Consider the following 26,154-nt stretch of genomic DNA (forward strand, 5'->3'; position numbering starts at 1 on the left):
CTTATTTGTGACATGTGGTATTCACACCTGTGAGGCTCTCTTAAGGCACTCCATGTATGGGTTCATGTCTCGCCTGGATGAGTCCAGGAATTGTATTATTGAGGATTTAGTCAAGCCTGGGAAGAGCTTTCTCCGGTACTCATCCAGGCTACGGAATCACTGGAGAAATAGTCTTTATGTGTAAATTGTTTGTAATAGTATGCCCTTGTTTTTATCTATTTTTATTTTTTTTACTTTCTTAAATATTTGTTTGTTTTTATCTGTATGTAACTATGGACCCCCTGTGTGTCTGGAATAAAGTTTGAATTGAATTGAATTCTATAAGGTTACATTCCAAAAAAACGATTGAGTCAATCTAAATACCTTGTTTAACACATTCCATGCCAGACGTTAATCTCATAATGTACTCACCAGTGCCAACGTGTTATTGTTGTTTTTTTGTTTTTTTCACGTCGCCATAGACCTTGTTAAAATCCTTAAGATTGAGCTGTGCACTGTTTGTAAACATCGGCGACATCTCACTGATTCTACCAGTGAAAACCACGTGTCAAACGGAGCTCCATTGTTGTAGTTAGAACGGTTTACGTTAAACAGTGATATGCGAGGAGAAAAAACTACTAGGAGAAAATGGAGTTTCAGTTTCGTCATTAGAACGAGGGCCGACGGGATCGGCAAAACCGGATCCCAAATAATTCTGTTTCCGGTGGTCAAACCGGAACTGGAAATTGATCAAAAAATGTGTGTTAATAGCTTAGATGTTTTACTTTCATATAAAATGGAAAAACACACAACCTGTTTTGAATAATAATTAGTGGCGTATAATTGTCACAAATGTAACATCCAGGTTTGATTGGCCGTGTGATGTAAGATTCTGATCAACGCTACTAGTATTATACAAGGTGTCTGATTTGTGCCTGTGTGAACTTTTACCACTGAAGTTATCCTATATTAAAATGACCTAATGGGTGAGCGGTGGACGTCACAAACGTAACATGCAGACCTGCGAGACGCACCCAGGGACCACGGGACCACGTGTGGTCTCCAGGGGCCCGTCGAGGACCACAGACACACTGTTACTCCCATTTGCACCAGATCTTGGCACAAACACTGTTTAAGGGGTCTGCCATGACAATACTCACACCAGGGGCCACATTATGGCCCCCCAGGGCCACAGGCACACAGTTGCTCCAATCTGCACCAAACTTGGCACAAATACTGTTCAGGGGTCGAACATGAGAATAGTCACATGCACCAGGGGCCATGCATGTCAGGGACCTATAAAACCTAGATTGCACACATATGGGCCGTTACAGCAGTGTTGCAGTATTGTCTAACATTTCAAACGGCCATGACCCGGTGACCATTGCTCTGATCAGCCAAATTGGAATATAGGACTGGATTTGAAGGCCACATAGCGGCCTGAAAATGTTGTTGTATTGTACAATACTGTGGTTGTAATGATGTTGGTTGACTTTGACAGTGTGTGTGTGTGTGTGTGTGTGTGTGTGTGTGTGTGTGTGTGTGTGTGTGTGTGTGTGTGTGTACACGTGCGTGCGTGCGTGCGTGCTTGCGTGCGTGCGTGCGTGTGTGTGCGTGTACGTGAGTGCAGTTCCATTTGAACCCAGCTCAGTCAGTGTTGGTGTTGGACAGTGCAGATGTGAGCAGCATCAGTGCTGTCATGAGCAGAGTGTCTTACATCAACCCCCTGCAGTTCCCCTCGCCTGGCCCCCGCACGCTGCACATCACCACCACCCTGCAGTGAGTACGCACACACACACACACGCGCGTGCGCGCGTACAACGCACTTGCGCGCGCACACCCACACGCACACAAAGTGGTGGAAGAAGCACGTCCTTTTTTGTACTAAACCCATTTAGACCTGGAACATCTATACGTTGTTAAACCTTTCGATCCATTTTAACACCTCTCTGTGTAGTTGTAGCAATACCACAATGTAGACAAATGCTCTGATACAAGTAAAAGTCCTGTATTCACCTGTATACATCTGCTGTTGGTTAATTCAACTTAGTTACTAAAGTTGTCAAATTATTGTTGTGGAATAAAAAGTACAATATTAGCCTGAGATGTATTGGAGTAGTACTATGAAGTATTGAAACATGCAAAAGTAAAGTAAAAGAACCTCAAAGTATAGTACTTGAGTGAACGTCCTTTACACCACTGCACACACACTCAGTTTCATGTTCTTCACCAGATGTTCTGTTTCTGTTAACCTTCGTCTCCAAATGGCATGATGAAGCTGTCCGTGCAGCAAGGGAAACACTTTTCTGCGCTACACCTCCATAGTTTTAGTATAAGGCTGTTAGGAGTAATGGTGTGTGAGAACAGCATGTGTTTACTTTGTCACAGCTTGACTCCTAGAAATGGGAGACCAGGCGAGGTTACTGGTGTGAAATAAGATTTGTATTGACAAAACAACAACAGGGAACGGAAATAATGTGGGAGGCATTAATCAGTCATGTGTGCATAGATTGATGTGTCAACTGTCTGCCGCAAACAACACAACACAACAAAAAAACACAACACAGCCAACACAGGGCAAACAGCACACTGACAGGGGGGGGGGGGGGGGGAGAGAGAGAGAGAGAGAGAGAGAGAGAGAGAGAGAGAGAGAGAGAGAGAGAGAGAGAGAGAGAGAGAGAGAGAGAGAGAGAGAGAGAGAGAGAGAGAGAGAGAGAGAGAGAGAGAGATGCATGATTTGAACATTTCAGCACCATGGACCTGCTCGGTTAACCTTGAAAACACAACAGCACTGGGTTTAAACATTGGAGAGAAACCAGTGATTCTCAAACATTTTCATGTCTTGTCCTTTCTTTTTTTGTTTTTCCTTTTTCTTTATTTATTTTATGATTCCAAATGTCTCTTAGATCTTTCAAGACAATATTGAAAAAAGCAGATCTACAAGCTCACAACATGTCAAAGTAGCCAGTTCCTCATTAATTAGATGGGGAAATTGTCTGTCTGTCTGTCTGTCTGTCTGTCTGTCTGTCTGTCTGTCTGTCTGTCTGTCTGTCTGTCTGTCTGTCTGTCTGTTTCTGAAGTAATGCAAGTGAGTGGAGTGTAGTATAACATTTGGTAACACTTTACTTAAAGGTTGGGTCTTTAATGCATTATAATCACAATAATAATACTTTATAATGCACTTAAGGCTTCCGTAACACTCATTATAAATGTTTATCATTATGTGTAACAACTTAACAATGTTAACAATGTTTATGCTGGTCATAATTCTGGTTATAATGCATTATAAGCTCAGTGGAACAGCACGTTATAACCAGACCCATAGAGAGAGAGAGAGTTATGACATGCTTTGATCTCGCCGCAAAGCGGGCCGCTATGGGCTGTAGTTCACTGTAGTTCCAAACATTGGAACTTCCTTGTTGAGATAGACAGAGCATTTCCGCATTCCATTCCTACAATGGGAGTCAACGCTAGTGTCGTCACTCTCATTTTAAATCACGCTGGTTTTAACGATAATACTTAGTCAGTTAACAAAGTGTCTTTCTGTATAATAACCAATCGTTTGACTGCAGTTGGGAAAGAAGGGAGCTATACGGTGTGCGAAATCCTCTTTTGCCTTTTACTGCAGTCGGGAAAACCAGAACCACGACTTATTGCTTCATTACCATACAGTGACTGTGTGTAGGATGATGATTGACATTTCTTATACTATGCAAAGGCCAGTCACACATCTATAGTTAGATGTCTAACCACTGGGAGGATCTCTGGTACGATACCAGACCATTTGTGGCTCTGCCGACACAGCCCAAGCCGGAGACAATTTAAAACAGTTTAACTAACGCCTTGTTACCTCATTAAAAAAAGTGTCACTGAGCGCTATCCTTGTTCTAAGGAAGATCCTTGTTTTGAGGAGCGCTGGTTTCGGTTCATTCGACGTCCTGTGTGAAGGCTGCTGAGGCAGTCCCTAGCGAGACGCTGGGAGACTTTGCTATGCCACAGTGTTGAGCTATACTATAGCAGTGGTTCTCAACCTGTGGCTCGGGGCCCCCAGGGGAGTGCCCACATGATGTTTGGGTGGTCACCATATTATGCCAGTGAAGTGACAATTTAAGGACTTTTTTAAGACCTTTTTAATACCTAAAAAAAGACAGAAAAGGAAAAAGACCATTACTGCAGCTATTTTCACAATAATTATCTGTGGAACCGAGTCAAACAAAATGTAATGCCTCAACTCAATTGCAAGTGCTTGTCAGGGTGGGGGTCCCCAGTTTAAATACAATGAAAAAAAATGGGGGGGGTCACTGTGCTAACAGGTTTGCTATTTTTGTCCGTTCGCGGCTCATGACACCATCGCGCTTCACCGTAGCCTAGCATTGTGTTGACAGAAGCACTATAAATGACTGGAACCATTCCATTTCTGGAACGGTTTTTCTCAGCTAATTAAAAGCAGTTCAGGGCTTTCTGCATGTGTGAGTTTCTTCTATTCTTTTTTCAAACAGCCATCTGCCAAAATATCAAATCTGTAGCATCCAAAGTATGGCAAACTGCTACTGAACACTCTTCTCTTACAAGAAGGAAAGAAAGAAAAAAAACTTGGAGGGGCATAAAGTGGACTTAAAAGCAATATGCACATTAGAACACTAACTTTATTTCATGTCTTACTTTCTGTCGCTTCCTCATCTCCCTGGCTAATAAGGCAAATGTGCCTTAATGCATTATAATTGCCCTCTATAACTAAAATATACAATTAAAAACATCTTAAATATTGTATTTATTTTAGAAATAGTTCATCTTTCACTCAATAGGGACAACACCCGTCACAAGTTGATGATGTCATTTGTCCATGTGTTGTCCAGCCCTGTGGAATGTTATTAGCATGTCCTAATAAAAAACAACTTAACACTTCCTACACGGTTAATATGAACATCAAAGCAATATTTTAAATATGTTTTCTTTGCAAATGCATTCCATAGGGCTGGACCACACATGGACAAATGACCTGCGACGGTTCATCTTTAGTAAAAAAAAAAATATTAGTGAAAGAATATATAAAGTGTTTTAAATGTGTTATTTTAGTTATAGAAGGCAATTATAATGTGTTAATTTAAGGCACATTTGGGTTATTAGCCAGGGGTCCTTTTAAGTTCCAATTCTCTGTGTGTGTGTGTGTGTGTGTGTGTGTGTGTGTGTGTGTGTGTGTGTGTGTGTGTGTGTGTGTGTGTGTGTGTGTGTGTGTGTGTGTGTGTGTGTGTGTGTGTGTGTGTGTACGTGTGCGTGTGCGTGCGCGTGCGCGTGTGCACGTGCATTTACTTTTGCTATGCATCTTTTCATGAATGCTGAGCAGTCTCCTTTTATGTCTCTCTCCGTGGTGCTGAAACGTTTCAACTCAGTCCCGCTGCGTTCCCAACCAGCTCCTTCCGTATAGTGCTGAAATGTTTAGTTTGTAATTGGCATTTCGGGAGCGGGCAGTTTAGCCACTTAAACCCTCTAGCACAAAGTGCAGTTCGTTTTCAGTAAGACTGCACTTTGCGACTGCACCTTTTTTTTCGCCCCGTATAACACCAAAACTCTGGCTAATGTTCCCCCCAGAATATGGATGCTGGGGTTCAAGTGATTAAACGTGGCTGTGGACGGAAGCGGGTTAGGAACACACAGCGGGCGGTGATAGTCAGACATCCGGTGGGGCCGTGCAGGAGTGGAATTAACCCTTTAAGACCGGGAGCGCATCTGTGTGTCATTTTAAGATTTCTTTGGCTATTCAAAAATAGCAGATATACAAGCTTGTACTGTAGATCTGCTATTTTTGGAAAAATCGTGACAAATCTGTGTCCCCGCCTAGGGTAGGTACCCTCACAAAAAACATCCGGGGCGCCTGATGGAGGGGAAAGGAACTGGTTGGAATAACGTGTTCCTTCCACGCGCTACGTCTAACCAGGGAATCTCCCCTCTGTCAGATGATAAAAAGCGGCTTGCTAGCTCCTCATGCATTGAAGGAGGCATGAGCTCAGTTCTGGGCTTTCCCCAGGCTGGCAGAGGGAGAGTAGCGCCCAGGACTACATAGGAAATTGGCACTGGGTGAAAACATTGGTTACAAAATCGTGGGAGAAAAAAAAGAAAATAAATGATATCACTGGTAGGCAGGTTTCTGAACTGTCCATAGCCCACCAACAAGATGCAGAGGGAGTAGACAGAAATGGTGCTATTTTATAATAAACATTTTGAATGCTGGGCTTTTACTTGTAACAGAGCATTGTGGTATTGCTTCTTTAGCTTAAAGTGGAATATCACTTTAAATCACTGCTGGGGTTAAATCAGACACGCCCCCTTCCTACAGTATATAACTATTTATACCTTCAAACTCCATTTTGTTAGATTAATTGAAAACACACATTCCTGGTTCTGGTGACTGAGGGGTTTTCCTTTCTTTTTTTAATTACTTTTTTCCCCATTAATTTTTTCAAGTAAATTAAAATACAAACTAAATGAAAAAAGTAATTGGAAAAAACACGGCCCGCTCATACAGTAGAAGGACACTTATATCAGTCACCAGAACCAAGGATTTGTTTTCAATTAATCTAACATGGTTAAAATGTAATTTGAAGTTACAATTGGTTTATATGGTCTGATAAAAAGTCAAATATCTACATTTTCAATCAAGCAATTAAAAAACTGCCTGGGGTGCACACAGAACCCAGGATGTAAGAAATATCCCAGAAGTGTTTTAAAGTGAAATACCCCTTTAACCACTTGAACCCCATGCATCCATATGGCAGAGAAAGCTTTCGCAACGCGACGCGTTGTGAATCTGCTATTTTCTGCGAAAGCTTTCCCCACAATAACAAAAAACAGAAAATACACAAAGATCCCTGAGGGACTTAGGTTTAAGTGGTGAAGTAAAATATCCACCACTGTTTGTGTGTCAGGTGTTTCGGGGAGGACTCCTGTGTCTCCATACCAGACATCAGCGTGGTAGTGAGGGTGCTGCCACCCAGCGGAGCACCCAGGAGCACCCTCTCCAGGTCCCATCGACTCGCCAGGCCTGCCCTAACACCCGGCGAGCCCAGGATCAAAATCACGGGATCCCATCGACTCGTCAGGCCTGCAGCGGACCTGCGCAGGCCGGCGGGCGTCGCTCCCTTCAAAGAAGTGCACATCGCCAGCACAATGGTCAAGGGAGACGGCTCACCATTCAGTGCAGGTGTGTGGAGGTCATTGTAGATGTCAATACATTCCAACGTTATGTCGGAGAGCGCAATGTTGAGATTGGGGACCACCGGGGAGTGTTCAAATGGACCCTTACGGGTCTACTATGTTCCATTTGTACACTCTCAGAGTTACATTAACACTGGGGATTTTACATTAACACTGGGGATTGTACAGTGTAGACTGGGGTCCCAGTGATTAGGTGCCCTGCACCGGCACCCGAGCACCTTGAAGTTCAGAGGTTTTCAAGTTTAGAGGTTTTGAAGTTTAGAGGCTACAATTACTTGCAGAGTTCAATCATTTTCAATTGGACATAGCTGGCATGATTCCTACACACAAGAGCTGCATTTTCAGGCCCTCTAGTGGACAAAGTTGAGGACAGGGTGACATGTATACAGACAGACAGACAGACAGACAGACAGACAGACAGACAGACAGACAGACAGACAGACAGACAGACAGACAGACTCATGACAAAACACTCACACACACACACGCACACACGCGCACACACACACGCGCGCAAACACATGCACACACCAGTGCTCACTTAATGTCCTTTTAGTTTCCCTTATTTCGTTTCGTTCGGAACCTTACTCAGTGTGATAATTGTTACTCAAGTATTAGCCTCGATCTCCAGACTTTTATTTTTTAGTTTTGCTAAAAAATAAAAGCCTTGACCAATCAGTTGATGTCCCGGGCATAGGAAGTGTTTCATTTCCCCAACCAACCAGAGTGCAGGGGCGTCGCTCCAAATGTTGTGACGTCAGGGCTCTCAATGCTACACATTGGGGAGGAGGAGGGGTGCGGGGCGGGGGCTGGCGGACAGATCGGTGAACCAATAGGATCCGGCGGAATTTTTTTCCAGAGATTTTGAACCCGCCCGACTAGACATGATATCAGACACGCTAGGGCAGTCTACTCAAGTATTATTTAGTACTTATAGCAACAACATCATGAGGACATGGTAATGGTTTGTGATTGGCTGGATACAACCCCGGTGCTGTGTACCAGTGGTTCTCAAAGTGGGTTCCGGGGAACCCCAGGGCTCCTTGAGGGAGTTCCAGGGGGTCCCCAGCTAAATGATAGATAGTTAGGGACCAAATGGACCCTTATGGGTCTGTAACTCTGAGACTGTACAAATGGAACCAAATGTACCCGTTAGGAACCGTTAACATTGATTTTACAATATAAATTGGGGTCCGAGAGATAGAAATGCCATTACATGGGGGTCCGTATGGCTTAATGCATGTCAAACTGGGGGTCCTTGAAATTAAATGGTTGAAAACCACTGCTAGAGATGTACAAATCTTCTCTTATGATGGGGGCCTTGGCATATATTTTCAAAAGGGGGATCCGCGGGCTAATAAGTGTCAAGTTGCTGGTCCTTGACATGACAAAGTTTGAGAACCACTGCTGCATACTATGTGTTAGCGCCCAGGTCCGGTGTCATGGAGGTCATGCTTAACCTGGACTACTGTGATGTTGTGGTGATGGGAGACGAGCTGGACCCTGACAGAGAGAGTCTGGAGATTCTACACAACGCTCTGCTGGGGAAGCACCTGGACGCCACCAACTCCACCTCAGGAATCTCCATATATGGTAGGATGGTACCTCAGCCCATTCCCATAGCCTGAGACCCAAAAGTGGAATTTGATGTCTCCCCATGACCCAAACTACAGCTCACGATGTGTCGCATCGCGACACGTTGTGATTGTAGATCTGCTATTTTCACTAGGGTAGACCTACTCCTTAAAAGCTTTGTTATTTTTATTATTTTCTTTAAAAAAAAGAAAATGTTTTGAAATAACAATAAACTGGATATACGCTCGCGACCCTTAACAATTTGTCCACAACCCACAAATGGGTCCAGACCCAGTGTTTGGGAAACTGCCATATATGGTAGGATGCCACCAACTCTACCCCAGCAATTTCCATATAATGGGATGGAGGGAGAGAGGGGATTGGCAGTGCCCATACTGCAATGAAAATATTATTGTGGACAGAAACCTTGTATATTTATAAAAAACAATTGTAAATGAATGGCCAACTTCATCATACAAGAGTGCCACACTAAAGAAGTGTGGTAGCAGATCTATACGCTCACAATTTGTCACGATGCATTGTGAGCTTGTAGATTGCCTATTTGATTGCCTAGGAATTTCACACCATTCACGCACAGTACCGTGGGATAGTATTATCGTCTCTGAATAGCAAGTGTGAGTCATGTATCTCACCATTCAAATGCATTTATCTGTACACACACACACACACGCACACGCACACACACACACACACACACACACACACACACACACACACACACACACACACACACATAAATGGTAGAGTAGGCCTAAGTGAACACGTTTTTTTTTTTTGTTAAAAGGTTAAAGCACTATATTCTGATAGTAATCATTGCTATAGAGTGTTTGTTCAGTATTCAGAGGAGATTACATAATGTATCAGCTTAATTTTTATAGTGTTCCAGTTCCAATTGTGTCTGCTCATTTTGTTGTGTCATCACTTCCAATTCCACTTGTTTAATCTGTATCCTGTCTGAGTTCTCTATCCGGATTTGATACAATTGGTATCCCGACCTGAAAATGTATTTTTTGTTTAATAAAGAGCTGGAGAGACATGGACACTCCTGTTACTGAACAAACACTTTGAGAGAATATAGAGCTATTTAACACTTATTTTAACCAAAGAAAATCACGTGCCCTACCATTAATTCATTGTATTTATAAGGGTTAGTTTCTAAACTATTGAGTCAATTGAAATAAACATCTTATGTTGAAGCTATGATGCTCTACTTTCCTATGAAACGCAAAAAAAAGACCAGTGTGTGCAAAAAAACTGGCCACATATGTCTCCATGCTACACGTTATAGTTATAGACCTGCTGGGACATTTGAGGAACACAATGTCCTAGAATCTAAACCCAGCAGTACCAGGAGTTCCTTGGGATCCACTGAACTAAAAGCATGAAGAGTATGAATGCTCTCTTGCAGTGGTGGAAGAAGTACTGACATGTTTTACCGCATTTAGACCGGGAACACCTAAGACCTTTCAATCCAGGATTCCTTTTGGGGGAGTTGTTGCTATGTACTGTACTGTACAGCATAGCAACATATTTTTTTTGTAAATTGTTTTAATAAATATTATTTTTTCAGAAAGCCTGACCTAAGTTTTTCAGAAAACTTAGGTCAGGCGTTTTTTTAATCGGCTTCAGCTCTAAATGGGATAAGTAAAAGTATCAATTACCACATTGTAGAAATAAATACTCTGTTACAAGTAAACGTCCGATGTTCAAAATGTACTTGATTAAGAGTACAAAAGTATTGGCATCTAAATATACTTAAAATACCAAATGTAATCATGCAGTAGCCTATGTCCCATTTCACAAGTTCAAAATGTTTTGAAAATAGCAAATCTACAAGCTCAGAACGTGTCGCAAACAATCCTTGGAACAAAATATTTTGAGATGGGGGTCCACGGCCAAATACATATCATTTTGGGGGTCCTTGACATGAAAAAGTTTGAGAAGCACTGCTTTACACCACTGATCTCTCGTGTATTGTTACCGTAGGTGTGGACTCCATGCTCCACTATGAGCAGGCTGTGAGACAGGTGCGGTACAGGAACTGGCGCCCGGCCGCGCTGAGCGACAGGAAGTTCAGGCTCACGTGTTCTGAACTCAACGGACGCTACACCAGCAACGAGTTCAACATGGAGGTATAGGGCTGTCACCATTACAATGTTTAAGTTGACGATTCATTGTCACGCAAGTACTAGTCTTTTTGGGGGGGAATTGAACACTGGAACATATGAATACACACATTTTAGTTTCTGTTTGCCTTTTAGGCTTCGTAATCAGATTTGCACAGGGCAGATATGACACATAACTTAAATGTACAGACATTTCTGACATAATCATTCATAATGTTGTACTTTCCAAAAATAATGGAATTAAATAAAATAGCTGATCTACAAGCTTACAACACGCATTGTAAAGCCTGTAGATCAGCTATTTCATCTTTTTGAAATTTATGAAAAATTTTCAACATGGAAACTATTATGACGATAATTCAAAATAATTGCGATTAGGCGATTATGTAATAATCACGTGTCCAGTCTCTCAAATGATAACTCTGTCTTCCATTTTTGTTTAATTTTATATATTCTTTTTTACATACTATAGGCTACTGTAAGTCACCTTTTCTCACTGCCAGGCCTGGGGACCACCTGGGGTCCAAATGGACACTTACAACAGTGGTTCTCAATCTGTAGGTCAGGATTTTGTAGGGGTCCCCAATATGACAGTGAAGTGACAATTTAAGGACTTTTAAGACCGTTTCAATACCTAAAAAAAAAAGAGTCACTGCATCAAAAGTAATCAACAACTATCAAAACTGGTCAAACATTGGCCAAATTGTCAAATAATATGAGAAAGAGGTAACAATTGAGAAAAAAGACGATCTACAAGCTCACAACCCCTTGCGTTGCGAGGTGTTGTGAGCTTGTAGATCTGTTATTTTTACAATATGTATCGGTGGAACCGAAAGAATGTAATGCCTCAACCCCTACATTCCAAGTGCTTATCAGGATGGGGGTCCCCAGTTCAAATATGATTATTTTGGGGGTCCCCAGTTGAAATGTGATTATTTTGGGGGGTCACGGGCACGGCCTGAAAAGGTTGAGAACCACTGACTTACAGGTCTGTAATTATGAGACTCTGAGAACCAACTGGACCCCCACCGGTACAAATGGAACCAAAAATGGACCCCTACGAGCCCACTTGGCTCCATTTGTACACTGTCAGAGTTAAATTAACACTGAGGATTTTACAGTGTCGATCAGGGTTCCGGTATAGTTACGTTCAATGATTCTTTAGTTTTTAATTTCAAGGACCCTCAGGTTTAAGAGTCCAATTTGTGCCATCTGTACACAGAGAGTACAGACCTGTTTGGGCCTCTGGTGGTCCCCGGACCCTGCGTTGAGAAACAATGTTGGAGCAAGTAAAGCAGGTTGAAGTTCATTCAAAGCATTTTTTCAAAACCAATTCAGTATTGTGTGGTGGATGATTATTCTTTTTTTCCCTATTCTGTAGTTCACTTTGTATGATAATAGCTACAGTAGGGTTGCCATTTTTGCATTATAGAAGATATTATATCTGGTATGGGAATGCTGTTATTGACAAAGCCTGTACCTCAAGATAAAGTATATTGTTTGTATTTTTAGTTCTTCAGTTTTAAGTTCTCTTTGTGTCTCTTCTCAATGCCCTCGTTCCATCATCTTCTTTCTGCACAGTACATTCTAGAGCAGTGTTTCCCAAACTGGGGGTCGGGGCCCCGAGGGGGTCCCCAAATTACTAGCGCAACATTGTTTTCTCACTCAACAGTAAACAAACCAACATACAGTATAAGTGTGGTATCTGCACATTTCTTAAGTGACAATTTAAAGACTTTTAACACATTGAATGCCAAAAACGGTCCGGACCGTTTTTGAGGGTCCAAACGAGAAGTGCCGAAAACGGTCCGGACCGTTTTTGACCCAATTCTATTTTTATACATGTGGGCCACGTGGGGCGCTAAAACGAAACTTTGACATCACCCAAGCAGTTTCTGAGAAGAAGAGGCTGGATGTGGCTCCATGTCAAAAATCCTTCCGGTCGGCGTTTTCAATGTTATCTCCTTGATTAAAAGCTTAATATCTCCATTTCTTTTTAATGTGGTGGAAACGAGCCGTTTTCGATCGGCGATCACGCTGCAATGGAGGGTCGCGTTGGAAATATTATTGTTCCAGGCGTTAGTCGGGACCCTCCGCCGTCTCGCACGCACGCTTTGTTTACATGCATTTCCGCGTCGGGGCTTCTCACAGCACGAAATGTATAACGCAAGTGGATGGAAGAAATGCTGGCACTCAACGTATAATATTTTAATAAACCTCTGGCACCCAATGTGTTAAGACCATTTTAATATCAAATTGGCCAAATCGTCAAATATTACGTAAGAAAGAGGCAAACATTGTGAAAATAGTTGATCCACAAGCTCACAACGCCTCTTGTAGTTCGGCTATTTTCACAACATTTATCTGTGGAACCGAGTCAAACTAAATGTAATGCCTACAATTCCAAGTGCTTGTCAACGTGGTGGGGTCCCCAGTTCAAATATGATTATTTTTTGGCGGGGTCCCCAGTTCAAATATGATAATTTTGGGGGGCCATGGCCTGAAAGGTTTGGGAATCCTTGTTCTAGAGTTCATTTAATGCTGAACGTGTAGCAATTAACTAATTTAATCATTGTCCCGCCCCCCTCAGGTCAGCGTTCTTCATCACACGGCGCCAGTGGAGCATGTCAATCACATGGCTGCCCAAGCACAGTACCTGAGACCTGTGCATCATCCGGTCGTGATTCACACCCTCAACTCACACATGTCAGGTATAAAGCTGGACAACACGATGGTGTCGAAACAGGCTTTTAACACGGACTCCAGGACAAACATTCATAAAATTCGGAGCGGAAAACGGGGAACACTTTACAAATAAGTGTGAATATTTTTTTAATTTTAAAGTGCAGCTATGGGATTTTATTTTTTATTTTTGAATGAATGGCAGATAGTTACAGTATGTTGTCATCTGCCAAACAGCCACTAGGGGGAGAACAGAGTGGTGAAGTTGAGAAGTGTTGTTATATTTTACTCTATTTTACTTTACAAATATGGTGTCGCTCATGGTGGTGATGTCTCCTCTCTGTCCTCTAGGTGGTGGTGTTTCTCCATCAGTGACAGTGGCGATAGTAGTATGTGTCAGTGGTCTGGTGCTCATGGTGGTGATGGGCGTCTACAGGATCCACACTACACAGCATCAGGATGCATCCACACAAGACAAGGACACATCTGCACTCACCATCACTGTTAACCCCATGGAGGTGAGGCCGCACCTGTGTGTGTGTGTGTGTGTGTGTGTGTGTGTGTGTGTGTGTGTGCGTGTGCGTGTGCGAGTGTGAGTGTGTGTGTGTGCGCGTCTGTGGTTTTCCATTTTATTGCAAACAGCTGACAGTTTGTGAATTTTGCCAAATAATCTAATTTGTAATTTGGGCTTGAATAGCATTGAATAGCAACAGCAAAAATAGCCGATCTAAAAGCTCACAACACGTCACATAAATTTCTCTACTTTTGCGCGACATTCTTGTAGTAGAGCATCGAATACAATAAAATAAAAAGTAAACATAAAAAGATTAAATATGGAGATTACAAGGTTTCTGCCCAACAGTGACGATTATGTTGTTTTGGTTCTCTGTAGAACACGGGAGGCCCCCAGGCTCTAGGGGGCGCTGTAAGAGAGCAGACACGCACGGAGGAAGAGGAGGAGCCAACGGGAGATGTCTGGAGCGGCGAATCATCTGACAGCGAGGATGAGGAGGAGGAGGAGGAAGAACAGCAGGCAAGAGAAGGACATGTGGAGAGGAAGAGGAAGGACAACGTGGAATGGGACTGATCCTCCTTTATAAATTGATGCAATGGCTCTCACGTGCACATGCGTGCACACACACACACACACACACACACACACACACACACACACACACACACACACACACACACACACACGTTTGTATTACTATACTTTTGATGACATGAACACATTTTGAACATGAACACTGAGATAAATAGAAGATCTACAAGCTCACAACCTGTTGCGCTGCAACGCGTTGTGAGCTTGTAGATCTGCTATTTTCAGTGCATGACACCAGCTCGCAACTAGGCAACTCCTAACCGCTACACCTAACCTCTAAATAACTCATCCTAACCCTAGCTTTTTCCAAAAGTCTTCCTCCAAAAATCTTTTATTTTTATTTTCTCTGTGGGGACCGGGAAAATGGTCATCCCAATGTGTATTTCTTAAGTTCTACTATACTTGATGTTGATATTTGGCCCTCATGAGGATAGTAACAAGCATGTGCACACACACACACACACACACACACACACACACACACACACACACACACACACACACACACACACACACACACACACACACACACACACACACACCCTGATAAAAACACAACACTGCTCTCTGCTGGTCAAAATCTACTACTACTCCAAACTGCACTACAGTCTATGATAAATCAGGGTCCTCCATAATCACAATCACTGTTATGAAAAGAGGTGAGATATATATATATATATATATATATATATATATATATATATATATATATATATATATATATATATATATATATACATATATATATATGCACACACATACATTATATACATACTTTTTTTTTATGAAAGCACAACAAGTCGTCCATCGTATAGTATGTGACAACTATCTGAACATGTCTGATTACAAGTAACAAAAAAATGTACTTCAATAAATGTATGATGATAAAAAAAGGTACAATATGCCTAGTCCATACCATGGCGTTTGGGTAATATGCACAATGTATTGTAGATATTCATTTCTTGCATAAAGCATGTTTTGTAAAAAAACAATTGTCTGTTTTTAATTTTTTTGTTCCGTTTATTGTTTTCTTTTTTTTCTTTTTTTTTGGTAAAATGCGAAAACGCGATATTCTGATAGTAATCATTGCTATTGTTTGTTCAGTAACAGGGGTCTCCATGTCTATCCAGCACTCAATAAACAGAAAAATCTTTTTCAGGTGGGTTTCCAATTTCATCGAATCAGGCGAAAGAACCATACAGATCAGCTTCAATAGTGTTCCAGTTCCAATTGTGTCTGCTATTTGTATAGCTTGGTAATATGCCATGTTTTTTTTTACATCATTATGCTTCATGCATTTTACATTTATTTTGTAGCCTATCAAGAAAACAAAATTGTGTGGTGTCATCTCAGGCAATGATAAAGTGAAGTGAAGACTGAATGCAGAGTTCTGAAGGGATATAAATGTAGAGTTCTGAAGGGATACAAATGTAATCGCAAAGGTTACAAAAAAACATAGCATTATCTCGAACATTATCATGTGATAGCATTATCTGGAGGTTACGGGAGTGTGACCACAATGTGAAAGTAAGTCAAGATTGAATGCAGAGTTCTGAGAGGATACAAATGTAATGAAAAGGACCTGATACAGTATTTTGGCTACAGTACATTTGTCATTCCCTCGGGCCGCATGTTGCCCATGTGTGTTCTAGGGCAGTGGTTCTCAACCTGTGGTTCCCCACGTGATTTTGGGGGGGCTCCCCAGATGACAGTGAAGTGACAATTTAAAACATTTTTAATAAAATAAATATAATCAACATTGGACAAATTGTCAAATAATATAAGAAAGAGGCACAACAAATTGAAAATAGTCGATGTACAAGCGTTGCGAGGCGTTGCGAGGCGGCTATTTTCACAATATTTATCTGTGGATCCGAGTCAAAGTAAATGTAATGCCTACAATTACAAGTGCTTCTGAGGGTGGGGGGTCCCCAGTTCAAATATGATTATTGTAGTTCAAATATGATTATTGTGGGGTCACAGCCTGAAAAAGTTGAGAACCACTGTTCTAAGGGGTCCCCACAAAATGTGTTGATATGGCATCAAAATCAGTTTAACCTTTAACCCTATGTTTATACTTTAGCTATAAATAGCAAAATCAGCTTTTTTATGTTAATGTAGAAAAACCTAGAAACCCTTTTAATACAAATGAATAAACATTTTGTGTCACCTGTTTGCATCACCTCTTCTCAAAACTAACGCATGGAATCCTGCATTGTTTAAAATGTGCACAATTAGAGGCAGGTTTCACACATACTTTATACTTCATTGCACTCTGAAACTAGCCAAGCTAGAAGCTATTTTTTGCCATTTCTGACAAACGTTTAATGACAACGGAGCTACCAGAGCTGAGGTTTCAAAAAAGACTACTAAAATGAATGTTACATACAGTAGTATGGCTGTGATGTCATCATTGTGAGACCATTACCTTGTTTACCTCTCTTTTACGCTACATGGGAAGAATATAAACATTCAAAACTGGTATTTTCTACATGTTCCTATTATTTTATTATTTTTGTAAGCAAAATGTTTGAGATTTCTCTCTCTATAATGGTGCGTTCACACTGGCAGCTACAAATGATGCAAACATACAAAGCGACGCATTGCATCTGTCGCTGAATCGCTGTTGGAATGTTCCCTGGGTAAATAAAGGACAAAGAAATTGATCTGGCGGATGGAAATAATACAATTCCCCCCATTATAAGCAGGAATTGTGTAAAGAGAGAAGGTGGAAATTGTTCAACTAGGGACGAGTGGTAAGCACGCGCATCCTCAAACAATGAATCGGGTGCTGAACAACAATACGTACATCAGGAAAGGAGGGGAAGTCCGCACACCGTTTTAAGCTCCCAGTAGAAACGTTTGTATTTGGTTAGGCAACGTTTCGCGACCACAAGTGGTCTTCATCAGGAAATGTTTCAACAACACTTGGTCTTTTTGTATAGCTTTGTAGCTGCAGTTGAAGCCAGCTAAACTTAGATTGTAGCTTTGGAGATTTTGTAGCAGCATAAAACATCAAGCGTCACGTTGTATCTTCATGTCGCTGGCTTCCATTACAAATGAATGGTAGCCTGTAGCTTTGTATCTATCTTCATGTCACTGGCTTCCATTAAAAATGAACAATGGTCAGTCCAGCACCTTCTATGTTTGATCAATAAAAGTCTGTTTTAGAATCACTATGTTTTTCCCTGTTGCATCTTTTATCGATGCGAGGCCGCTTTGTGGTCTGAAAATCCTGTTTCAAGTGGTCTCCATTATGGGCATGTTACGTTTGTGACGTAAGCACTGCGTCACAGACGTAACTGCTGTATACCCACATGTAACCTTCAATAAGATGAATGAACGATTCTCACAAAATCTTTGGCTTTGTGGCTCTGCAAGAGGCTAGCCTTCTATAAGCGGGTCTGTGAGCGTGTTTGTGTGTGTGCGTGCGTGCGTGTGTGCGTGTGTGTAGCCTACGTGCATCTGTGTGCGTGCTTGCACGTGTGTCTGTGTGTGTGTGTGTGTGTGTGTGTGTGTGTGTGTGTGTGTGTGTGTGTGTGTGTGTGTGTGTGTGTCCTTGCCAAAATTGTAACTTAACAAGGCTAACTCCCTCATGTAATGTCAATGTGAAGCACAGTAAGACAGACAGACAGACCCATACACAGACCCCCATATATGGGCATAAAAGGGACATAGACAATCATAGGGTACAACGGGTAATGAATAACCAGGTGGGGTATGCATCGTTCCAGACTTGCATCGCCCCCAGTAGAATTAGAATCAGCTTTATTGTCACGTCACAGGTTTACAGAAGTTAAAAAAGTGGGTAAAATTTGTGTCTATAGTTTATATAGTTATTTCCATAAAAAAAAGAAAGGGAAGAAGAGGGGGGGGGGGGCAAGGGGAAAGAGAGGTCAATCAAAAGAGATACATTATTTACATAATTACACATAGTACCTGAGGTAAGACATAAAGGTGCGTGAGCATAGTAGCAGATGTATACTTTAAGTGATATGCTATGCACCTTAGTTAAGGTGCGAGAAAACAAAAAAAAACTAAAGTCAGCACATTGAACATGGGATTAAGGTGCAAAGTGTCCACGCGTGTCGACCGCATAATCCACATGAGGTAAACTGACACTAGTATAATCCACAGGTAGGTCAATGAGAAATAAAAAGAAAAAAGTCCAAGTCACTTGTCCCTGGTTTAATCCACCAAGGAAGAGCAAAAGTCTAAGACCAGTAAAGTTGGCCTAATGAGTGCAATTTGAATTCAGTGTATTCAGATATTTTGTGGTCAGGCAGGGGTTCATAATAATTTGAAAAATAAAAAGTAATTAGATTCTATTTGGATTCTATTACAGATATCTAATCTTCAATGCACAATATAGACTTCCCCATCAATTAATAATCACGTTTAGATATTATTTTCAATTGATTGATTCAGTTATTCTTTTTACATAAACTTGACAAAAAAAGCATACACATGACCATATATTTGTACATATGTACATATTTGTACAGATTATCCACTTTCAATAATTTGAGGGGGTATATCCTTAGTGCACGAGGGGCCCCTGCATCTTTGGACTAACCCACATTTTTACTGAGATCTGATTGGCTCACAGTTTCATGACGGCTGCCAGCCAGCCAGCCAGCAACTTTCATTGAAATAAACAGGTGGACGTCAAGTTCAGCCCCCAAAACTGGCGCCAGTGACCACTGCTGTAGAGGGATAGATAGCGGCTGAACAACCTGGTGAAGAAGGCTGGCTCATTATGGGTGAGAGGCCGCACTCACTGGAGTCTGTTGTGGAGATATGCACACACGATACGAGGCGGGCCATAATGGACAATATGAGTCATCCTTTCCATTCTGGCAGGACGGAAAAGCAGTCACAGGGATCTGTTCTGTTCAATGCCCTTGGGCTTTTTAACTCCATGACCAGTTGCTACAGGCCTATGAACTGGACTAATAGCTTTAGTTTGAGTTTATCTATCTATCCAGATAGATAATAAAATAGAAAGCTCCTCAAATGCAGCTTTGAGTCGTGCATTATGACCACATTGACTCCCATCCAGACACCACACCCCCTTTACAGAAGTATTAAAAACAGTCACTCTGCTACCCAGTCCTTCATTTGATCCTCTGTGTCCTGCAACATGCATCTGATCATACTGACCCTGGGCTTTATGTTTCTATCTGAAGGTAAGTCCTTTATTTTATTTTATTTTATTTAGTTCTTTCTTTCTTTCTTTCTTTCTTTTTTCTTTCTTTCTTTCTTTCTTTCTTTCTTTCTTTCTTTCTTTCTTTCTTTCTTTCTTTCTTTCTTTCTTTCTTTCTTTCTTACACCCACATAGAGTCTGCTGTCTCCTTGTTTATGCTTTGAGAAATATATATTGTTTTAATCAAAATAATAATATCTTAGCTGTAGGTGTAGAAGAATAAATCATTGAAAAATGGAAAATACTCCAAAGTGAGAGTGAAATCCCAACATGTTTTTGTTCTGTACGGACACTGTCACTTGCATACATACAGTAGCCTGGACAGTTTAACTAATCTGTTGTGAGACTCAAGTTAGTATTAGAGTAGATTATCGGTCTGTCCAGCATATCTGACATTGTCAATCTAGCTTAAATAAACTAGATTATGTGTCTGTAACCAGTGGTGTAAAGTAACTAAGTACATTTACTCAAGTACTGTGCAGTACAATTTTGAGGTACTTTTACTTTACTGGAGTATTTCCAATGTTTAATACTTTTACTTCTACTCCACTATATCTCAGAGGCAAATATTGTACTTTTACTCCACTACCATTATTTGACAACTTTAGTTACGAGTTACTTTGCAGATATAAATTATTACATTATAAAACATACATTAACCACTTTATTTTATATGCTATTTGAAAATAGCAGATCTACAAGCTCACAACGTGTCGCATCACGACACGTTGTGAGCTTGTAGATCTGATATTTTCAAACATTTTAGTACTTTAACTTTTGGTACTTTTAAGAACATTTTGATAGCAATACTTTTGTACTTTTACTCAAGTACATTTTTAGTTCCGGACTTTACTTGTAACAGAGTACTTCTACTGTACATTGCAGTATTGATACTTTTACTTAAGTGTAACCCAGATTTACACTGCTGATTATCTATGCTATGATGTGTGATTTATAGCTTTTTAATTATAAGCATTTGTTTGGAGAACAATGCTCCAAATACACATGCATGGTTAAATACACTGTTTTTCAATGTAGAGTACACTGTAAAATCCTCAGTGCTGATTACACTCTGAGAGTGTACAAATGGAACAAAATGGACCCATAGAGGTCCCTTTGGAACCCTGGTGGTCCCTGAACCTGACATTGAGAACCAGCTGGTGGTTCAATGTGTGCAATGTTTACCAGTGGTGTAGCTAAGTACATTTACTCAAGTACTGTACTGATGCGTCAACGGCCACACTCCAAGAGGGGGAGTGTGCCCTTTGTTCAATTATCCTTTAATTAAATTATTTAATTATATTTAATTATCCATTGTCCAGAGGGTACATGCACGACATTAAACAAGGATCAAATCAGCTCAAACTCAGCATATTTATTATCTTCATTACAGCAATACACAGGAACAACACTGTGTGATATGTGAACCAATAATACAAGACAGGTAGAAATCAAATACTTAAAGGCTCTAGAGCGATTAGTCCACACCACAGCAAGAAGGGGTTGAGAGGCGCCTCGAGGCGCTCACAACGCGACGCGTTGTGAGCTTGTAGATCTGCTATTTTCAAACATTTTAGTACTTTTACTTTCTCTCCTTGAAGTATAATGTTGATGCCAATACTTTTGTACTTTTACTCAAGGAACATTTTGAACACAGGCCTTTTACTTGTAACAGAGTATTTCTACATTGAGGTATTGATACTTTTACTCAAGTAAAACATTTGAGTACTTTTTTCACCACTGATGTTTACATTAGTTTTCAGTTGTGAGTGACCTGTGTGATGTTGTCTACCTGTTGTCTTAGCCACTGCGTTGAGCTGTTACTCCTGTAATATGACTGACACGGATACGACCAACGATAACTGCACCATGGCTGGGGCCAAATTGGAAAGATGCCCTCCTGCGTTCCTGTTTATTACGTGGAACTGCATCACAATAAAAGGTAATAATCCTCTGGCTTCATCCTCAGGGCAACCACCTCTCCAGTGGTGGAAAGTAACTAATTACATTTAGTTGCTGTCAGGAAGAAACCTCTTATCCCGACATTTTGACTTTTTTCTTTTTTTTCTTGTGTAAATGCTTGATCATATTACAGCGTTACTCAAAAGCATCAAAATAGCGTCTGATATGACAAAAAAAACTTTCTTTCATCTTCTTCTTCTTATATATTTTATACCACAATGGCATCTTATTGGTTTCGGATCCATGACTTTTATTGCCTGCTTGATGTAATATTAGTGAGGACCAATAATATGTAGATATGTTGAAAATGAGAAAAGTGCTCTCTTAAAGGACTACTTCACCCATTTTCAACCTATCTTCATATAATTTGTCCTCACTAATGCTCATGAAGAGGTGGACAAAGTCTACTCAACCCCAGTACTTGAGTAAAAGTACAGATACTCCTGGCCAAATTTACTCCACTTCAAGTAAAAGTAGCTCAGTCAAAATGTTACTCAAGTAAGAGTAAAAAAGTAATTGCTTTTAAATATACTTAAGTATTCAAAAGTACATGCTTTTAAAAATACTAAAAGTACAAGTTAAAGTAAAAGTCCTTTGAAGTCCTCGACTACCTCGAGCACTGTCCCGTTGGCAGTGGCAATGATGTCCTCTGTGTTAAATACAGATACTTTTGTTTTCTTGGCATAGAGCTTGAGGTAGATCTTCCAGCACTCCATTTCTACTGCCAGTAGTATTTCCCTTACATTCTCTGCTGTGTCCGAGACTCGGGCAATGTCATCTGCATAGTCGATGTCAGTAATGTTACTAGCTTATCAGGGGCGGACTGGCCATTTGGCGTACCGGGCAAATGCCCGGTGGGCTGCTGGGCCAGTGTGCCAGTGTGCCAGTGCTCCCGTTTTATGATTATTACGGTCATTTCCGGGTCGCGCGGCCCAATTATTAGTTACGTTAATGTTTGGGCTGGGATGCCTTCCAGCAGTGGCCTCAGTGCGGCTGCAGAGTTCATGTGCAGCCTAGGTGCTGCGGGCTGAAACAGTCGCCGCTTAAAACGGACTCACCCCCCCCCCCCCCCCCCCCGTTGACAAAACGGCCCGGGGGGTGGTGGGCCGGTTCGGACCAAAACGCCAGGGCTGAATTTTGCTCCCAGTCCGGCCCTGTAGCTTATCAATCAATCATTCAAACTTTATTTATAGAGCATATTTTCACACAACCTTAGTTGACCAAAGTGCTGCACAGGTAAAAGCAAAGCAATACATCAAAGCACAAAAACACATAACATGTATAAAACACATAACATGTATGCATATAGGAGACACAGACACAGAGCGAGATTGTACTTTTACACCTTTGTACAAAGAAGGTAGGAAACGTTAGATAGGAGTTAAAATAGGAATATTGTGCCTCAAAAGATTATTATTTTCTCATGAGGACATAACAGGAGTCACACATGAGTGACACATTGCTGACAAAGCTGCACTCAAATCACATTAAGTATATTCCAGTTCTTAAAGTACTTTGGTGATAAAGACAATCCATTTGGTACAAATTCTCAGATCCATGGCCATCAACTGTGACCTTTTTGTCAAGATACAATAATATTCAGCTTCAAAGATTCGGACATGGAGCTACCTTTAAGCTGAGGCCACCTGTTCAAAAAAATAAAATAAAAAAATGAAATGCATAGAGTAACTGTCATGAAGGATGTTTTGATTACCATGATTACACATATTTTCCTGTGGGTGCACCCACAGGAAATGTGTCGGTCAGATGCATGATGTACCCGCTCTGATACCGTGTGTTATTGTGAACAGATTTCCGTCATTCAAACTCTCTCTCAGAAGTCTTTATATATGCTAGTTATGGTTTCATCATCAGCCAATAATCAAATTGTATGACTTGACTTGAAATGTAGTTAAAAAAGGTCCTTTTGCACACCTGGGACAGGTGCGTAGGAGCAGGCGGGTGTTGTTTGCAAGGCATGTGGTTCTTTGTGACCACAACTGCTCTCATGAGAGTAGAGGATGTGGTCATAAAGAAGAAGCTGGTATCTGCATTTTTATATATACCCACACGCACAACCGTTAACTTCACCTTGTCAAAACAAGATGACGGCGACATGTACAGCAGCGAACTTCACCCTGTCAAAACAAGATGGCACAGAGACAAGTCGACTTGCTTGGTCTCCATACGCACAACCTTTGATTTCCTATACTAACACATCTGGTCAAAATTCATGTCAGATCCTGTGTCAAGGTGAGACATGACCTTTGACACAATCTAAATGTCTCAATAGAGGAGCAGGGAGACAAAAGCCCCAATTGTATAAGTTATATTGTATTAACATACTCTACCATGCAGATTGGACTAAATTACATTTGATTAATTTAAAAAAAGTTACCTGACATCTCATGTCATAATTTTCTTTACAGTACATGCTTTAAAAAATACGTACGTACATAAGTACAAGTAAAAGTAAAAGTAGAAGAACATTTCTTAATTTGTATATCAATAGACCTTGTAACTCTTGTTTCAGAGAAGTAACTCTCTGAAACCACCTGCACTGCATGCACTGATGTGCTTGCTTGTAGAACCACTACGTTATACAAAGCATGCAGAAACACCTATAAAAACTAAAATAGAAATAACTGAGGAACCAGAACTAAATACTTGTATTCTTGCACCCATACGAGATGTAACAAAGAGGCCAGCGGAGGGGGAAGCCAGAAACACGGCTAGTGTGAGAGCAGAAGTGCGGCCAATTGCATTTTAGGGAAGAAAAAAGAAACAGCTAACCTAAAAGTAGCCTACTCAGTACTTTACAGCCTTCCTTGAAATGTACTCAAGTAAGAGTAATAGGCTAAGTATTGAACAATTTAACACTCAAGTAAAGTACAGATCCTCATAATCTGTACTTAAGTACAGTACTCAAGTACATTTACTCCGTTACTGTCCACCACTGCATGGTAGATTTGTATTAACGAGAGAACGATGGCTTCTATTATAGCATGCTAACTTTCCAGGAATAGAAATTGTGCAGTTTCTATTAGCTTGGATTCCCTATCGATGATGTCACTGGTTGGCGGGTTTCTGAACTGTCAACGGCACAGCCCTCCTCTGAGACACCGACGGGAGTAGATAAAAATGGTGCCATAGCATTAGTGAAGACCAATTATTATGACGATGGGTGAAGTCGTCCTTTAAAGGAGTAGTTCAACCAAAAAAATACTTATTTTCTATCAAATACACACCCCATGAAGCATTGAATTCATGGCTTTTTGGGGGGTTTTGTCCCATTCCTAAGCCAATAATTTGATTACCGTCGGAAAGATGCTAATGTATCCAATAGGAGACTTAAAGGAGAGTCTTTGAGTCTCCTACCGGAAATACACCCAGTCATCAAATTATTGGCTCAGGAATGCGTCAAAAACAAAACAATCTCCATGAATTCAAGGCTACATGGGGTGTGTAACTATTACTATTACTTTAAGGCAGTGGTGTCAAAGTGGCGGCCCGCGGGCATTTGGCGGTCCGCGGAACGGTCCATGGTGGCCCGCAAAATACTTTTAAAAATAGTAATTGATACTACATCTAACAGACATAGAGTCGCAGTTTGCATTGCCTTGCTGTGCGTCCAAGCGGCTGCGAGGACGCTCCCCCCTCCCCCACTCGCTGCAGCGAGCCTTAGGGCCAATGTTATTGGTCTCAGCTGTGAGAACAAAAGACCTTGATTGAATGGAATGTTAAGGAGTCAACTTGTGCTACAGTAGTCATCTGCTCTTTGAAGGCACGTATTCCTCACGCAGGAATAACATGGAGAGGCAAAGATGTTTGCAGCTCAAAAGCACGCACGCAACTTCGCACAGGGCCCCGCGTTTCTCCCAGACGGCTCTGCACACACACACACACACACACACACACACACACACACACACACACACACACACACACACACACACACACACCCCACACACACACACACACACACACACACACACACACACACACACACACACACACACACACACACACACACACACACACACACACACACAAGATGACAGCATTGATAGGAATGGGGGGGATCTGCAGTATCTGCAGTGTCTCAGCAATGTGTTTTACTGCAGACATCACAAGTCTGATCATGTCAGGAATTCATCCAAACAAACACAACAACCTTTGCTGACAAATTCAACACAACCTAAAAGGCATGCCCCCCTCCTCTCAGCAACAAGCACACACTATAGTTGTGTTCTTTATACGGAAATGAATAGCCAATACAGCCTCAA

The 26,154-nt window shown here is 41.2% G+C and overlaps 1 protein-coding gene and 1 long non-coding RNA gene across 2 annotated transcripts in view; both read left to right on the plus strand.

The window, feature by feature from the left end:
* LOC308093640 (calsyntenin-2-like) overlaps nt 1-14,839 on the plus strand; it is a 78,528-nt gene extending 63,689 nt beyond the window's left edge. The window contains exons 12-18 of the mRNA XM_080439971.1: nt 1,610-1,758; nt 6,903-7,177; nt 8,617-8,784; nt 10,774-10,919; nt 13,504-13,624; nt 13,947-14,113; nt 14,488-14,839. Of these exons, the coding sequence (XP_080296097.1) occupies nt 1,610-1,758; nt 6,903-7,177; nt 8,617-8,784; nt 10,774-10,919; nt 13,504-13,624; nt 13,947-14,113; nt 14,488-14,682 (1,221 nt within the window). The 3' untranslated portion in view covers nt 14,683-14,839. The remainder of the gene's footprint in view (nt 1-1,609; nt 1,759-6,902; nt 7,178-8,616; nt 8,785-10,773; nt 10,920-13,503; nt 13,625-13,946; nt 14,114-14,487) is intronic.
* A 4,609-nt stretch (nt 14,840-19,448) lies between these two features.
* Nucleotides 19,449-26,154, plus strand: part of LOC308093142 — a 12,908-nt gene continuing 6,202 nt past the window's right edge. The window contains exons 1-2 of the long non-coding RNA XR_013933856.1: nt 19,449-19,889; nt 21,711-21,848. This is a non-coding gene — a long non-coding RNA (uncharacterized lncRNA). The remainder of the gene's footprint in view (nt 19,890-21,710; nt 21,849-26,154) is intronic.

This window comes from Gymnoscopelus braueri (genome assembly GCF_963280865.1).
Source record: "Gymnoscopelus braueri genome assembly, chromosome: 10".
Taxonomy (NCBI): Eukaryota; Metazoa; Chordata; class Actinopteri; order Myctophiformes; family Myctophidae; genus Gymnoscopelus; species Gymnoscopelus braueri.